This window comes from Phyllobates terribilis, unplaced genomic scaffold (assembly GCF_046119375.1).
Source record: "Phyllobates terribilis strain yellow unplaced genomic scaffold, ASM4611937v1 Scaffold_11__3_contigs__length_659146591, whole genome shotgun sequence".
Taxonomy (NCBI): Eukaryota; Metazoa; Chordata; class Amphibia; order Anura; family Dendrobatidae; genus Phyllobates; species Phyllobates terribilis.
The window spans coordinates 130,697,908-130,716,140 of record NW_027362771.1 but is presented as its reverse complement, the minus strand read 5'-3'; the positions used below and the strand labels follow the sequence as shown (position 1 = coordinate 130,716,140).

Below are 18,233 nucleotides of genomic sequence, written 5' to 3'. Positions count from 1 at the left end.
GAGTGTTTGTGTGGAAGAATCACACCAGAGCAATGCATGCGACTAGTTTCTCCATATAGGAGGAGTCTTAAAGCTGTTATCACTAACAAATGCTTTTGTATGAAGTATTAAATAAATTTTAGTAAGTGTGTTCAATATTTTTTCCCTTTGTCATTTCTAATTATTACACATAAATTAATTTATGGACATCTATGTTTGATTTATTTGCCTGTGTGGATTGGATGGGTTGTTACCGACATCTGGTGAGAATGTCATGTGACTAGCACCTTTAGAAATAGATTTACTTGAAAAATTGGTGACGTGTTCAATACTTATTTCACCCGCTGTATTTTCAGAATGCTTTTCCATGGCAAACAAAATATGCAAAGAGAATCTGTATCTCTCCTGAACTATTCTACTCTCTATGACGAAAAACAACAGAGTTAGAACTCACAACTAAACCTTTGATTTCCACCGGCATAAAACATCATGCTGAAAATGGGTTGTGGATTCTAATGGCTCATTAATTCTTTATTACAGATTGCTGTTTGGTTATTATACACATGATATTAGATAAAAAATATTCATTCACTCTCATAATCACGGTAAGTGTTTCAGGAGTATTAAGGTATTAAATGAGTCAATCACTCACATCTATTCCCAAAAGTACACCCTTGGGCACTCAAAGTACTAAGCAATGAAAGCGGATATTAGGATAACCAACAAGCAGCTTGCCCAGCAACATTTTATTTATCACAGAAATGTGTTAAAAAAAAAAAAAAAAGAAGTAAAACTAGATAGGATAATAAAAATACAATACAAAATGTACAATTTTTATATTCGCTGACTGTATAGCCAATGTCAGTTACAAGTGGAGACTTCGTTTAATGCCAACAGTAAACACCGCTTACATTTTACATTTTATAATTGTGGAAAATGTTATAGTACATTTAAGATATCGAGAGCAATGCAATTTAATTAGGATTTCTCAATCTATCTGTCCCACAATGTCTCCTTCTGGGATGACTCTAATGATGTGAAATATAAACGATGCAAGAATGAATCACAGTATAGTTTTCATCAGAGAATTTGCACAATCCTGCTGTGAGCGAGCTTGTAGCAGTCTTGTGTCTCAGCTGATTAGTGATGAAGATTCATCTACCTCTGTAATTAAACAAACATCAACAAATATGATGGCAAGTCTGCCTTTCGGCGCATTTTAACATGTTCCTAAAGGGCAAATGTTCATGTCACGGATATAAATATTAAGCAATTCCCTAACCAAACAGCTCATTGACATAATTTTAGCTATGGATATCTCAATTTCTAATCAGTGCAAGTTCATTACACAGTCAAGACACTTGATCATGCACTGGTACTGCAAGTCTCATTTTAGCTTTAGCAGAGCTGGCATAGCTTCTGTTCTCCAGTAAAATGTTTCAGATCATCCTAATTACCCTCTCACCCTTCCTCTCCTTGTTCCAGAATTTACAAAAGAAATATAGAAGTCCCTCAAGCTACAATGACCCTTGGTCACAATATTTTCATAACATAAGGTTCCCGGGATCTTTGTAATCTGAAACAATAATGAGAATAATAATAATATTATTATTATTATTATTATTATTATTATTATTAATAATAATTTGATTTAGGCTATGTGCCCACGATGCAGATTTGATGCAGAGCGTTTTTGCCTCTCTGGCAGAAGAAAAACGCATGCAGATTTACATGTGTTTTTTCTGCCAGAGAGAAGCGTTTTTTCAGCGTTTTTACATGCGTTTTTTTTCAAGCATTTTTCCAAGCAATTTTGAGCATCACTTGGAAAAGTGCTTGACAAGTTGGTCACACAATATAAATCCATACAACAGTCATGGATTTATATTGTGTGACCAACTAAGACACTATAGATGCAGCATTTAAAGCAAAAAAAATAAATAAAAAAAAGTTAAAAAAAAAAAAAAAAAAAACCTGTATACTCACCTCTCCAGTCTGCTCCCGGCGGCGTCCTCTCTCCTCGGAGTCCCGCGGTGTACTGGCAGGACCTGCGGTGACGTCATTTAGTCAGCTGGTGGTCACGCGACCATGACCTGACCACTGACGTCAGTGGTCACGTGACAATCAGCTGACTAAATGACGTCACCGCAGGTCCTGCCAGTACACCGCGGGACTCCGAGGAGAGAGGACGCTGCCGGGAGCAGACCGGAGAGGTGAGTATACAGGTTTTTTTTATTTTTAATTTTTTTATTCCTTTTTTTCACAGCGTGGTAGCCGGGATGAAGAGGAGTTGTAGTCTCCTCTTCATCCTGGGTACCACACGCACCCCGATTATGCTGCAAATTCGCGGTCATTGAATTTAATTGAAACGCAGCAAATCCACATATACCTGCGGGTTTGCTGCGTTTCAATGTTCCTCAAAGGCCGCGAATTTGCAGCATAATCGCGGTAGAAATGGTCATGCTGCGTTTTGCAACGCAATGAGAATTCAGCGCATCATGTGAACAGCACATCCGAATTCACATTGCTTTGCATGGCAGACAGTTTTACAAGCGTTTTCGAGGACGTAAAAACGCCGCCAAAACGCTACGTGGGCACATGGCCTTATATAGCGCCAACATATTCCACAGCACTTTATTATTTATGGTGGCACAACCCCTTTTAATTGTACTTTTAACAAAAGCAGAAAAAGGTGGTAGTTTTGTAATTTACATTTATTAAAAATGATGCTCCGTTCAATGAATACAAAGCTTTTATCTTCTGAAGTATGCTCTATGGCGCCCCTCGGTGTTATTCCATTCCGTCCTCATAGTGGGGAATCAGCTGGTCTAGTTTCCGCAGTTCCTGTCATCATAAGAGGTCTCAGCTCCTACATCATACTACTCTCAGATTACATAGCAAAAATTGGCTGGCAGATTCCCCTTAATGCACACACATAGCTGGTTTTATCTACTAACAAGACCTTAATTGAAAGTATTACTAAAGTTGACATAGAAATAACAGCAATCTTTAAGAAATCGACTGATGTTTGGTTCAGTAATATGAATAATTAGGTCTATTCAAACAACTGATTCCAACCAAATTATTGATCATCTCACTGCCTGACAAAAAAAAATGACTACTTGTGGCCTAAGCATACTTTTTAGCTATGAAACAAGTAATAATTCCGTTGAAAGATCAATCTTACTTTGATAAAGAATATTGTTCTCCTAAGGCAGCTTCTGGATCTTGCTGACGAATGGCTCGAATTGCAGTCGGGGCAGTAAACATGGCAGCCACTCCATGTTCAGATAGGACCCGGAAATATGCAGATGCATCTGGTGTTCCCACTGGCTTTCCCTGTGGATGGTTTTATTAAGTTCTTAAAAAAATACTCTGAATTTTATTGTATTTGTATATACTGTACATTTTAAAGATATACAACGATAGTTTCGCTACTCATAAACAAACAGTGTGGGGAAATAAGTATTTGATCCCTTGCTGTTTTTGTAAGTTTGCCCACTGACAAAGACATGAACAGTCTATAATTTTAAGGGTAGGTTAATTTTAACATTGAGAGATAGAATATCCAAAAAAAAAAAAAAAAATCAAGAAAATCACATTTTATAAATTAGATCAATATATTTGCATTTTGCAGTGAGAAATATATTTGATCCCTCTGGCAAACAACACTTAATACTTGGTGGCAAAACCCTTGCTGGCAAGCACAGCAGTCAGACGGTTTTGTAGTTGATGATGAGAGTTGTGCACATGTCAGGAGGAATTTTGGTCCACTCCTCTTTGTAGATCATCTCTACATCATTCAGATTTTGTGTCTGTCGCTAAGCAACTCAGATCTTCAACTCCCTCCATAAATTTTAAATGGGATTAAGATCTGGAGATTGGCTAGGCTACTCCATAACCTTACTGTGCTTCTTTTCGAGCCACTCCTTTGTTGCTTTGGCTGTATGTTTTGGGTCATTGTCTTGTTGTAAGACCCTGCCATGACCCATCTTCAATGCTCTTACTGAGGGAAGGAGGTTGTTGGCCAAAATCTTGCTATACATGACCCCATCCATCTTCCCTTCAGTAAGGTGCAGTCGTAATGTCCCCTTTGCAGAAAAGCACCCCCAAAGTATAATGTTTACCCCACCTTGCTTCACAGTTGGGACGATGTTCTTAGGGTTGTACGCATCCTTCTTCCTCCAAACACGGCAAGTTAATGCCAAAGAGCTCAATTTTTGTCTCATCTGACCACAGCACCTTGTCCCAATAACTCACAGAATCATCCAGGTGTTCATTGGAAAACTTCAGATGGGCCTGCACATGTGCCTTCTTGAGCAGGGGGACCTTGTGGGTACTGCAGGATTTTAAACCTTTAACATGTAATGTGTTACCAATGGCTTTCTTGGTGACTGTGGTCCCAGCTGCCTTGAGATCATCAACGATCCCCCCCCCCCCTCCCGAGTAGTAGTTTTAGGCAGATCTCTCACCTTCCTCATGATCAAGGATACCCCACGAGGTGAGATTTAGCATGATGCATCAGATCGATGTCGATTGACCGTCATTTTGGATTTCTTCCATTTTTTTACTATTGCGCCAACAGTTGTCTCCTTCTCACCCTCTCACCCAGCATCTTACTTATGGTTTTGTAGCCCATTCCAGCTTTGTGCAGGTCTATGATCTTGTCCCTGATCTCCTTAGAAAGCTCTTTGGTCTTGCCCATCTTGTAGAGGTTAGAGTCTGACTGATTGAGTCTGTGGACAAGAGTCTTTTATACAGGTGACTATGTAAGACAGATGTCTTTAATGCAGGTAACGAGTTGATTAGGAGCGTCTAACTGGTCTGTAGGAGCCAGAACTCATAATGGTTTGTAGGGGGATCAAATACTTATTTCTCACTGCAAAAAAAATTATCTAAGTTATACAATGTGATTTTCTTGATTTTTTTGGGATATTCTATCTCTCAATGTTAAAATTAACCTGCCCTTAAAATTATAGACTGTTCATATCTGTCAGTGGGCAAACTTACAAAAACATCATACTATCTTTTACATGATTAGTGCACTAAAAAAGAAGTTTACCCTCAATGTTCAAGTGATCAGTGTATACTAACCAAAGAAAAAAAAATGCCAGACTTATATAAATAAAATAGTAGCTTTAATACGTTCTTCTAAAAAAAAAAAAAAATATATCTACATAATGTCTCTTCTTCAGATATAAAAAGACATAGCATAAGAGACACATTCCCTCGAAATGCGTTATTTTTAGACAAGCTTATTAATTAATTTTATTCAAGCCCAATATTTAGTTATTTTAATTTTCCTCTGGATTTTCCATACACCAATCAGTGGTTGGATTCATCATACCCGGCAGTTCCATAAGCAGTTGCTGCTAAGCGGTTTCAACATTGTTATCCATCATGTCTGCATAGTTATTGTGGCTAATCACAAAAATACAAGGTGAAGACCTTCATATCCATCCCTATTACATGTTTTCTATAGGTTTATAAAGATTATTATGCTACGTACAGCTCTGCAGATTTTTTTATTTGTTCGAGCTATTATTTAGAAGATACTATATTACTGACATGATTATGACAACCTCTTTTCAAGTTGTCTTAGAGTCTAATCTTCTTGAATTGTAAGCCATGCTCTTTTAATCTGCTTTTATGAACGTGTTGGATGACAACTAATTTTAAAGAACAGTAGGTTCGTACACCAAATAGATTATTGTTAAAAAGGGAACTTGTCACCAGCTTTATACTTTATAAACCATACCCAACACCTTTAAAATCATGTAAACCAGGTTTCTCACAACCGCTCTATACCCTCATGGGTGCCACTGCATACCACCAAAAAAGTATTTTATTCATGTCCCGTCCTGCATGCAAAATGTGCTGTGTGGTCCAATTGGTGAATCCAGATCGCGCTCAGTGCCAGCTCAGTCCCTTTAATCGTCAACTCTTCTATCTTGATGGAAATGGATGACATCTTCGTTATCCATACGGTGCTCAAGGTCTCGTTCCTGCGCAGTGGAATCAGAGACCTGCACAGACGAACCTCACTCTGACCAATTCAACAGCCAGGGTGCTGGTGACGTAGAAGTAAAGCCGGTGCTTCCACATTACATGACGTTGCTCTGCCAGTCTGATTCCACTGAGCAGGTGTGAGACTTCGAGCACTGTGTGGATGACATTGAGAGAGAAGAGGTGGCGTTTGAGGGGACCAGGGCAGCGCTGAACGAGATCAGGCTTTGCCCATCGGACCGGGCCACGTAATTTGCATGCAGCGTGGGTCATGAATAGAACAATTTTTGGATGTATGCAGGGGCACCTACGAACGTATGAAGGGGTTGTGAGAACCCCGTTTAGATGCCTTTAAAGAAGATGGGCATAGTTTATACAGCAAAAAACTGGCGACAGATTCCCTTTAAAATCACCAATGCACTTTCAAGCTGATCACACTACGATCCTTGTTTATAGTCCAAAGTTAACAACCAATTCCATTTATATTACCTCTATATTAGTCTTCACACTCCTAAAAAATCACTATACAAACATGATTGAAAAAGAAGACGTCCTAAAAGCAGACACTACTCCTACCACCCCCGCCAGCAGCTTAAGGTTTTACCTGGAATAACGTGAAATGTAAACCTTGTATGCTAAAGGTTTTCTCATTTAGCATAAAATAGACTTGACAGAAAGCCTCTTGAGAAGTATAGAATGGACGCGGCAAGGCATTGTATGAAAGTAAAGGACGGAGGGCACGAAGGTAATGTAAAAGACAAAGTCTAACTGCAACTTAAATGCAATTCTGGAAAAAATTGCTTGTTCTCTTTCTAGCCTGAAAACTAATTACACAGCTTGTGCTTTCCTGCTAATGGAAGAAATGAATATAATGTTCAGTTACTGTTTACATCTTGATTTTGTTAACAAAAACAAATCCGCCGATAAAAAGGGCCATCGGAGCATATTGTTTCCATAGCAATATCAAACGCTATACCTTGCTTTTATCTACAGGAAGCATTCATGTTTTATGTTGCCGCAGCAGGTGATTAAGTCAAATTAGAAATGATCTATTTAAAAAGTCTTTCAAGAGCAGAGAAAGAAAAAAATTATCAAAGCAGCACATTTTATTGCATCTCCGACAATATAGGGCAAAAATTCTAAGAACAATCAGAATACAGTACGTAAAATTGCTCTAACTGGTGCTGATTTTCTACACTATTCATGAAAGGAAGTGAGCGGGTTTATTTAAATAGGACTTTTCTCTAAACCTCTTCATCATGGTGCCCGAAATATATGAGATGTATCACCAGCTAGGTTCACTCCCAGAATTCCGAGCGGACTGACCTCTTCAATGCTGAGATCAGTGGTGACTGCAGCATCCAAGGAGTTTGACAGTGAAAATACATAAAAAAAAAATGTAAAAACCATAAGAAAATATAGAGTTGGAAACTATTCTCCCATCCTTGCTTTAAAAAAATTTAAAAATCAATAAATTATATGAAACCCAGTATCAAGCAATTAAAAAACATTTAACATTTTCTCAATATAATCCAAAATATCACAAAAATTAATATAGGCACTGACAATAGGCAGGATTGGGGTTATGCACAGTCAAACAACTGGTGAGATTGTGCTTTTTGACAGGTTGACCTTTGGCCATCTAGATACATTATTAAAGGCAACCTGACAGCTGATACATGCTGCCTGATCCACGGGCATGTATCAGATGCTGCCTGCACGATTTCAGCCATACATGTTCAACTCTGAAACGCTATTGCGCTTCAGAGGAAAACATATTTTGATGGCTGCCGGGGACCGAGCCCTACAGAAGGCTAGTCAGACAGGTGGGTCCCTGATGGCTTCTCCTACCCATCTCCCTTTGAGTGACAGGTCTCTCCCTAGACATGCATGCTGGGAGAAACCTGTCACTCTAGGGCAGCGGATGGGAAGACGCTGCCGAGGACCTGCCTGTCTGGCTATTAAACTAGATTTTTCTCTGAAATGGTGCAACATAAAGCTTTTCAACCTGCAAACGCAGCAGCGTTTCAGCGTTAAACATATCATGCATCAGACATAAAGATGAAGTTAGAACGGCTGCTGGCCGCTCACTTTCTCTTGAGGTTTGAGTCATCTGAAGGTGGGTCGTAAAGCCAGAGCTGATAGGCAGCAGGGAAAGAGACAGGTGTATATATGGCACCGGTAACCCAGGACGGAGTCATCCAATCGGAGGAAGCAGGGACAGTATCGCTCAGGCCGCCTTCTCCACTTTGCTCCGCCCCCCTTATGCTCCGGGACTGGACAGGGAGAGTTGGGTTACGGGGGAAGCAGGGCCGGCGTCAGCACCCGGCGTACCCGGGCAAGTGCCGGGGCCCTGGAAAATCAGAGGGGCCCAGCCGCCCACTCACTGTCGGGGCCCGGGCCCACACACCCACCCGCCCACTCACTGTCGGGGCCGGGCCCACACACCCACCCGCCCACTCACTGTCGGGGCCGGGCCCACACACCCACCCGCCCACTCACTGTCGGGGCCGGGCCCACACACCCACCCGCCCACTCACTGTCGGGGCCCTGGCCGCTTCCTCGGCACCTGTTCAGGGACGCAGGCGCTGCTTGATTGCCGGCACTTCCCCCAGACATGGCCGCACGCTGTCCGGCTGTGTCTGCTAGTAATGACACGGCAGGGTCGACGGCACTGCACCTTTAATTGTGCTTGTGTGTCGCTCCTGCCGCGTCATTACTAGCAGACACAGCCGCACAGCGCGCGGCCATGTCTGGGGGAGTGCCGGCAATCAAACACCGTCGGAGCGGAGGTCCTGCACAGATGGGCGGGAGGGGCCCGGACCCGACCGCAAGTGGGCCCCTCTGATGTTCCAGGGCCATGAAGTCTGTGACACGCCGGGGGCCCTGCACTGCCCCATACCCGAGGAGCTGCTGGACAGGACACTGGACCGGGGACAGGCGAGTGAGGCTTCCCCAATCCCCATATTAAAAATATTAGTAATGGGTCTGTGTGAGTGCATGTATGTGAATGTCAGTGTATATGACTGTGTATATATATTTGTCTGTTTTATCTATGTGTATGTCTGTACGTGTACATATGTCTGCGTACCGTGTGTGCGCGCGCATATGTCTGCGCACCGTGTGTGCGCACGCATATGTCTGCGTATGTGAAGGATGAGGGGGCAGGCTGGGCCATGTGTAATAAAATATATATATATATATATATATATATATATATATATATATATATATATATATATATATATATATATATATATATATATATATATATATATATATATATATATATATATATATATATATATATATATATATATATATATATTTCTCCGCCGTATCTGTGCATCATGAATCGTGTATGTGTTAAAAGGGCCCACTGAGACTCTTTCGCCCGGGGCCCAGAAAAACCTGGAGCCGGCCCTGGGGGGAAGGATCGCTGTGGCCGGGGGCCCGTTCTCATCTCCCGCTACCTGTGTAAGTACATACAAAGGCCGTGCTCCCCGGGGAGACGCCGTGTGTGAGGGGGTCTATATGTACAGTTTGTCAACAAAAAAAATTCTGGCTCCTAAATTTTTTGGCTGGCTCCTAGATTCTGAACAACTTTGTCGACCCCTGCCATATATACACACCTGTCTCTTTCCCCACACACTGACTGGTTTATGGGTGTATGGCCCAGAACTTTCATTTCTCTCAGATTGGTTGCAGGCCTCACGTGACGAGAGCCCCGGGAGAGCGAGAGCCGACACCGCTGGAACAGCGCCGGCACAGGAAGAGAGTATAAGCATTGTTATTTTACTCGGGGCAACATGCTGATAGAAACGGCATTGTCTGAGTAGGGGACAACCCCTTCAACCTTAGATTATTTAACTCATAAGGGTGTGTACACCTCTACATGTGTGTATGTAAAAGGCCCCGACTACTAACGGAGGGGGTAAGATTCCGTTTTGATACAGTGATGCCACTGACAGGACAGATGAGCTTCAAAAGAAAAACGGTGGTAAAACCATAACAAGATTTATTGTAACAAAACTCGCCCTTGTTTGTATGGGGAAGAAAAGTGAATAAAATAAACAATAACATTTTTAATCCAACAACTCGTACAAAAGAATTGTGTTTTATTTTTCTTACCAGGAGAACAGCCACATATCCCTGGTCCCAGTAAGGGGATGTCTTCCCTTGGGCCAATAATGCCACCCCTCTCCCCTAAATGTGTCCAGACTTAATCAGGGCTAGTTCCTAAGGGGAAGCCGTAATATGTATCTTTTCTGGTTCACAATCTTAATACTATTCCCAATCAATAAACTTTCTGGGATCTCAATATGACCAAACTCAGTGTACAGCTAGGCGTATTACAACCCAAGTTCACCTAACAAGAATAACATATAAAATAAACACCCATACTCAATTTCCATTTACAAGAACACAGGTGATAGCAAATTCATTTGATTAGCATGCTCTGTGGGAAATTCAATCCAGACAGGTGGGTGCCTTGGGAGCTTCACCATGGACTGTGGCCTTTCTGAACTTCGCACTGCGCTATCAACAGTCATTGAAAAGATGAACACAGTTCGTGCCTCACTGACACCGTCCCATAGAGACTAGTCATTTAGATTGGTCTCAACACCTAGCTGACCCTAACTAACTTGTTGGACCGGTCAGGGAGAATTTAAAATAATAAGAACATGAGGGACCTCATCCTTGTTTAAAATATAGGGTGCTTTACCCTCCGCGGGCGCCGTGTCACTTCACAAGATGGCCGGCTCTTTTCAATGTTATCCCACTGTTGCACTTCCCCATGTTCTTCACCAGACAGAAATAGAGGATTATTGTCCCAGACGTCACCAATCACAGGAGCACGAAACCGCTGCGCTCCAAGGGGGAACCAGGTTCACCTACTCCGGATCTTCCTTTTTTTCTTTTTTTTTTTTTTTTTTTTTTCTTCATCCACCAGGAGCTCCCAGACACGCATCACGTCTCAGCCCCATCTCCCTGGCAACCCAACCCCTCTCCACCAAACAAACTTTATCCATCCTCAGCTTGAGTGGCAGAGCAATGATAGTATTTTATAACTCAAGCAGCAGAATTGCATTTTCACTGCACAGTTGGTCTATTATTTTCATCGCAGCATTCATAAAATTATTCAAGTATTTTTTTGTTAACACTTAATAAAATTTAGATCAACAGTGAGTGTCACTGACATCTAGTGGGCAGATGTTATCGTTACAGGTATGGCCTCCACTCACAGTCATCACCAACACACATCTCTATACACCCTCTTACATGTACACCCATACATCCCCTAATGATTAAGAATTCCATCAAGATGGGATGAAAGACCATTTCACAAGGAATGTTTTTCATAAAACGTTTCTATCTACAACTGTCATTAAACCACTATATTCATACCTCGTACAGGATTGATGTGTTGCCATGTAATAATGGTCCATAACAAATATAGGAGTGTCCAACAACCCAACCTAGATCAGATGCTGCCCACCATACCTGTGGAGGTATATAATATTTTGACAGGTTAGCAAATGAATAAAGTTTATCAGGTTTTAAAGTCTTTAAGTGAAGTATCCAATTCAGTTGTTATATTTTTTACTGAAGACCACTAGATTGTTATCGCTTTTACTAGGTAGCTCCATAAATTAATAGGACTATGCTATAGAAAGATACTTAATGGCTTCTGGACTGCCAACAGACTTTACAGATCTGTGCGGTCCCCCTCCTGCCCTGGAGTGATGGTCAAAAAGGCCACTATAAAATAACAGGAAGCGCTGACAGTGCAGCAGTCATGTGATCGCGGAGTATAGGGAGGGAGCAGGAGCTGCAGAGTCATAGGAGACTCAGACAGCTCTGCTATACAGCTGCATTTCCACTGTAACTGGGGCTAATATACCAGTCCCAGGTAGAAGGGAAATAAGATGAACATTAAACACAATTTAAATGTCCCCCCAACCTCCCCAAAAAAAGGTCTTTTATGATCTTATGTGGGGCATAATGTATGAAAATAAATTAAATATAAATAAATAAAAAATGACAAGTAAAAATAAACAAAAATACCACTGTCAGGCCAGTCCAAATTGCTGTTATTAGCCATGCCCCAGTAAAAAAAGGAAAAAAAAAAAAAAGTGTACAAGTTATAAAAATAATTGTTACAGAATGGGGAACAACTTTTTAAATGAGTTTTAGTGGTTATATGGCCATATCCGCAAAAAAAAAAAAGAGGGAGAATATGATAGTCACATAAAATGAAGCACCGTGCATCATGAAAAAAAAGATGTAAAAATTACTTGAATATTCAAATATTTTTTTTCTCTCTTTAAAATCGCTTGTGCATAAAAAAAAAAAAACAAAGCAAAACGAAAATCTGCCTCCTCAATAAGGAGGGAAATACCCTGGTCCTGAACTGGTTAAAGAGTAACCAGTGTTTTTATTTTTATTTAATAAATCAATAGTAGACATAAAAATAAGGCACTTTGAGAATGAAAGATCAATCCAGGGGGAGAAAGATACATTTAAATGTATGTGTAAAATCTGTCATATTTGTATTTAGTGACGACAGATTTTTCAATTTCTGAGGTAGATGACAATTAGTTCTTCTAAAATTCTACAGACGGAGGAGCAAAAGACAGACACAATCATTTTGCTGTAAATTCTCCCAATGTCCTGTCTCAGTGATGAGAAAATCTATTCTCTGAAGACAGATTTTACCCATTCATTGAGAATGAATGATCAGTTTAGGAGGAGAAAGAAGAGGATTTCCTTTATAACATAAATTACAGCATCTTATTTTCACGTGTAGTATTGATTTATGAAGAGAAATTAAACGGTGATTGCTCTTTAAAGAATGACTAAACTTTTTTTTTTTTTTTTACATTGGTCATTATTTTCAGTCTTATGAATCTATGTAATATTAAACATAACCTTTTGCTTAGTTTTCTCCCAAATGTCTGTTTTAACTAACTTGTTCAAGCACTTAGTGTAGCAGTTTTGAACAACAGGTCTAGCAAATATCCGTACTGCAGTGGGAGTTTTTCTGCTCCTGAGCATGGGAGAGAGAGGAATAGAGGAGCTCACACTGGAGTATGGACATTTGCTAGACCTGCAAATCAGCTACTCTTGGTGCATGAACAAGGCAGTTTAAATAGTCCGACAAAATAAAAGTAAAGAAGCAAAGTATAAAGATTCATACCATTGCATAGACTGATGAAGAAATAAAAAAAGTTTAGTTACTCTTTAAGGTTTTACACTGTATAGCACACTCTGCTCACGCTTCTACAGATAGACTCTAGCTTTGTACACCAGACACGTGTAATTGTCTGTGGCAGATGATGCCCATATATCTAAAAGATTAGTTCCCCTTACCTCACCGGGTTTCATCCCATAGACAGCAGACATTGTCCAGTTCAACATGACTGCATAGCCGGCTGAACTTCTCACAACACCCTATAACAAAAATAAAGTTGTTATGATGATATTTTGTTTTTCATTCCACTTTAGATAATGGATTTCAGGGTGATGTTTTATTTAGGTCTTCTTTCGATTACCTTAATCAAAAAAAAAAAAAATGAACTGGAGTATAAGTTGGTATACATGCAAAAATAAGAGCATGTTCACACTGTCCATTAAACAGACAAAACCTAAGATAGAAACAAAATTAACACATACCCTGCTATAAGTAAATAAAAGCAATAGTGCATATAAATAACATTGGTTACATAGCTTTTACACTTTTTTTTTTAATCAAAAACAGTGTTTACTATCCCACCAGCGCCAAGATTTACCTAAATCGGGATGGTCCTAATTAGCCTCTGGTGTTAAAACCTTACCCTGTGTCAAAGTGATGTCACTGTGAATAAGGGCGGAGCAGGACCGGGGCCCGAATATGGATACCCACCTCTGGTAGTTACAACATGTATTTTTATTAGTTATATCAAAATCAAATAAAAAGGTTAAAAACAAACTGAGTGCACAGAGAGAGGCGAAAAAACACAGCAGGAGGAGAGGAGTCATGAGGCAAGTAAGGGCATTAATGTTATCACAATACAATAGGAATAATGTGCAATGGATATGATAATAATTAGTAGTCTTTCTGCAGGTGACAGAACTGTGATCACATATAACATTTACAAAATAAACTGTTAAGTACCAGGATGCAAATACCTACAGGTATATTCCTCTCCTCCTGCTGGAATGGCCCAAGGGCCCAACACATGTTTCAGTGCTAGCCTTAGTCAGGGGGTATGACTAGGGTTTTCATCAATAGGTAGATCTATAGCCAGACCTTATTTATATGCATACTACGGTGCTACTAATGATATTATACCAAGACATAATTATTTAACTCTCTAGGGCACCTTTGTGTGGGCTGAAAGTTTACTTTTATTCAATCACCTTTGGCAGTCCTGTTGTGCCTGATGTATACAGAACATACAACGGGTGACTAGACGGAAGAGGAATACAGTCATGAGGATGAGCCTTTGCAATCTCCTCTACCCAATCAAGATCACGTCCAGGAGTGAGTGGAGCTTGTTGCTGTTTAAAAAGACAATAAAATAATAAAGAGCATCTTAAACTCATTGTTTTATTCAGACAGTATAATTTTGGCGGTCTAGTGGTGCATGCTGGATTTTTTGGATGGCAGGATAAGTAAAAATAAAATAAAAGTAACAATAGCAAATATAATACATTCAGCACTAACAATCCTGTAAATAAAAACTGTATTCTTTATTTCTTAATCCTAAAATGAAACTCTGCTACAACACCAGTTGAAAGGGCATTAAATAAATGCTGATGCATTTCAATCCAGCATCCTAACTCATTGCATGAGGATCTAAAATGCGTCAAAGTTTACGTTTTTGAATATAAAGTAGAATATAGCTTTTCACTACAGCATATATGGTCTTCGATTGGTTAGCTTCAAAGAGGGGACAAATTAACCTACCAATTAAGAAAACTTTATACAGCAATTCAAAACTGCTCGTAATCCTTTACACTTTACTCTGGGTGATACCAAGTTAGTTGTTATATTCTCCTTAAAACTGGAACTAGAATTTTATTCCTTTTTTCATATATGGATGATATATTACAAAGTTTCATAAAAATTTCCTTATATATTATTAGAGAGAATTGCCTTTTCCCCACACTTATCAGTTTCTTTTGTTCTCCACTGCACTGATCATTGACTGCCAAAAACTGCTCAAATCTGTCTACAAATTTGTCTTCAGTAAGGGAGCAACAATAATAAAAAAAAAAAAAAAAAACGACAACACAATGGGAAGTTGCTGAGGCATCTAGTGAAAGAAAATGCTAAAAAATGCAGGATACATGTGATATAATGGCCAGAAATAGTATTACTCCTCAGGTACAAACATGATAACAGGTTATTCTGAAGAGATACTTGGCATGGTAGTTACATTTTAACTGTTTTCCTTGTGACTTCGTGGATGTCATAGCAAATCTCAATGGGTTGAACAAGACATTGTTTGGCATGTTTAATATGGTTTGCAAAATACAGAACAATTCCCTTCCAGCACATACAAAAATAATTAAAACAACAAAAAGGTATGAAAAATCTTTAGCTATATTCGCTTGCTTTGGAATGGCATCAGGTTAGCAACAGAGGACCTCCCAATTGTACATAAGTCCCTTTCACTGGATTGCCCCATAAGTGCCACAGTACCAGAGGTTAATTTTTGATGGTGCTACAATACAAGTAGGGTCTAGTGCGGTTTGTAGAGAATTATTTTTCCTAGAACCTACAATATTTCATCCAGCTTTACATTTACTGTATATTTACTCTATTTTAGGAAAGTATAAGTTTTCAATTGCAACTTGCACCTGATTACCTGGTTCACATTGTAAGCTACTTCTACATGCTCTACCACTACGAGAACCTATACAAATTCAGGTATTTCAAGTGGTTATCTGCACTGACTGCATGTGACTGTAGATTTCTGAGTACTCACAGTGCATGCACAGCACAATGTCAGGATTGTCTAGTAGCTGCGGTGAGAGCGGACGGTCAAGTGACCCCAAATATGCGATTTGTGTACTTCTAAACACATTCCGACTAGATGTGTGCAGCCTTGGTCAAGTCACTTGTATTGTATAGGCCATAGGTATGCAAATTGCATATATACCATCACGGGACCACCCACTCTCACCGCAGCCACCAGAGAATTCTGGCAATGTGTATGCTTTGAGTATTAGTAAGTCTACACAGAGTGATTGCTGACTTTTAGCAAAAGACTGGACAACCCCTTTAACCGTTAAATATAATAACATGGTTTTCAAATATTATTGCAATTACATCATCCAATGCAAAAAAATACATACATATTTATTTTTTATATAAATAATTTAACTTTTAATTTTTTAAAACATATTTCACCCCCACTATGCCTCAAGATAGACAGATATTTTGAATACCATTTGTAGCTGTACCTTAAGGCTACATTTCCAATGATGAATATTTGGTGAGTTTTTGATGTTGCAGATTTTCTTCAGCATTTTTGCCCCTAATCGGGAAATTAGGTTACTTGCATTTTTTCAGTGCGTTTTTTTGTGCTGCGGTTTTTGTCTCTTTTGGCATGTCATGTTTTAACCACTTCGCGCCAGAGCCTGTTTTTGCCTTCGTGACCGGGCCAATTTTTTCAATTCTGACCACTGTCAGTTTATGAAGTAATTACTCTGGAACGCTTCAACGTATTCCCCTGATTCTGAGATTGTTTTTTCATTACATATTGTACTTCATGATAGTGGTAAAATTTCTTCGATATCATTTGCGTTTATTTGTGAAAAATCAGAAATTTGGTGAAAATTTTGAAAATTTTGCAATTTTCAAACTTTGAATTTTCATGCCCTTAAATCAGAGAGATATGTCACACAAAATAGTTAATAAATAACATTTCCCACATGTCTACTTTACATCAGCACAATTTTGGAACCAAAATTTTTTTTTGTTAGGGAGCTATAAGGGTTAAAAGTTGACCAGCGATTTCTCATTTTTCCAACAAAATTTACAAAAACATTTTTTTAGGGACCACATCATATTTGAAGTCACTTTGAGGGGTCTTTATGACAGAAAATACCCAAAAGTGACACCATTCTAAAAACTGCACCCCTCAAGGTGCTCAAAACCACATTCAAGAACTTTATTAACCCTTCAGGTGCTTCACAGGAATTTTTGGAATGTGGAAGAAAAAAATTAACATTTAACTTTTTTTCACAAAAATGTTACTTTAGACCCAATTTTTTTTATTTTCACAGGGGTAACAGGAAAAAATGGACCCCAAATTTTTTTGTGCAATTTCTCTTGAGCGTGCTGATACCCCATATGTGAGGGAAAACCACTGTTTGGGCTCACTGCAGGGTTCGGAAGGGAAGGAGCGCCATTAGACTTTTTGAATGTAAAATTTGTCTGAATAATTAGCAGACGCCATGTTGCGTTTGGAGAGCTCCTGATGTGCCTAAACAGTGGAAACCCCCCACAAGTGACACCATTTTGGAAACTAGACCCCTTAGGGAACTTATCTAGATGTGTGGTGAGCACCTTGAACCCCAAGGTGCTTCACAGAAGTTTATAATATTGAGCTGTAAAAATAAAATTTTCACATTTTTCCCACAAAACCGTTTTTCATCCCTTAATTTTGCATTATCATAAGGGTAATAGGATAAATTGCACCATGAAATTTGTTGTGCAATTTCTCCTGAACACGCCGATACCCCATATGTGGAGGCAAATTACTGTTTGGGCGCACTGCAGGGTTCAGAAGGGAAGGAGCGCCATTTGACTTTTTGAATGTAAAATTTGTTTGAATAATTAGCAGACGCCATGTCGCATTTGGGGAGCCCCTAATGTGCCTAAACAGTGGAAACCCCCCACAAGTGCCACCATTTTGGAAACTAGACCCCTTAGGGAACTTATCTAGATGTGTGGTGAGCACCTTGCACCCCCAGCTGCTTCACAGAAGTTTATAATATTGAGCCGTAAAAATAAAATTTTCACATTTTTCCCATAAAAAATGTTTTTCATTCCCTAATTTTGCATTATCATAAGGGTAACAGGATAAATTACACCATGAAATTTGTTGTGCAATTTCTCCTGAGTACGCCGATACCCCATATGTGGGGGAAAACCACTGCTTTGGTGTACGGCAGGGTTCGGAAGAGAAAGGAGCGCTATGTTGGCTGGGATAGGCAGCAGACACCATGTCACATTTGAAGAGTCGCTGACATGC

The 18,233-nt window shown here is 39.6% G+C and overlaps 1 protein-coding gene across 1 annotated transcript in view; it reads right to left on the bottom strand.

Moving 5' to 3' along the window:
- ACSS3 (acyl-CoA synthetase short chain family member 3) overlaps positions 1-18,233 on the bottom strand; it is a 137,744-nt gene that overhangs the window by 39,331 nt on the left and 80,180 nt on the right. Inside the window, exons 6-9 of the mRNA XM_073651614.1 lie at positions 14,386-14,526; positions 13,357-13,437; positions 11,392-11,487; positions 3,164-3,315 (exon numbers count right to left, since the gene is read on the bottom strand). Coding sequence (XP_073507715.1) covers positions 3,164-3,315; positions 11,392-11,487; positions 13,357-13,437; positions 14,386-14,526 — 470 coding nt within the window. The remainder of the gene's footprint in view (positions 1-3,163; positions 3,316-11,391; positions 11,488-13,356; positions 13,438-14,385; positions 14,527-18,233) is intronic.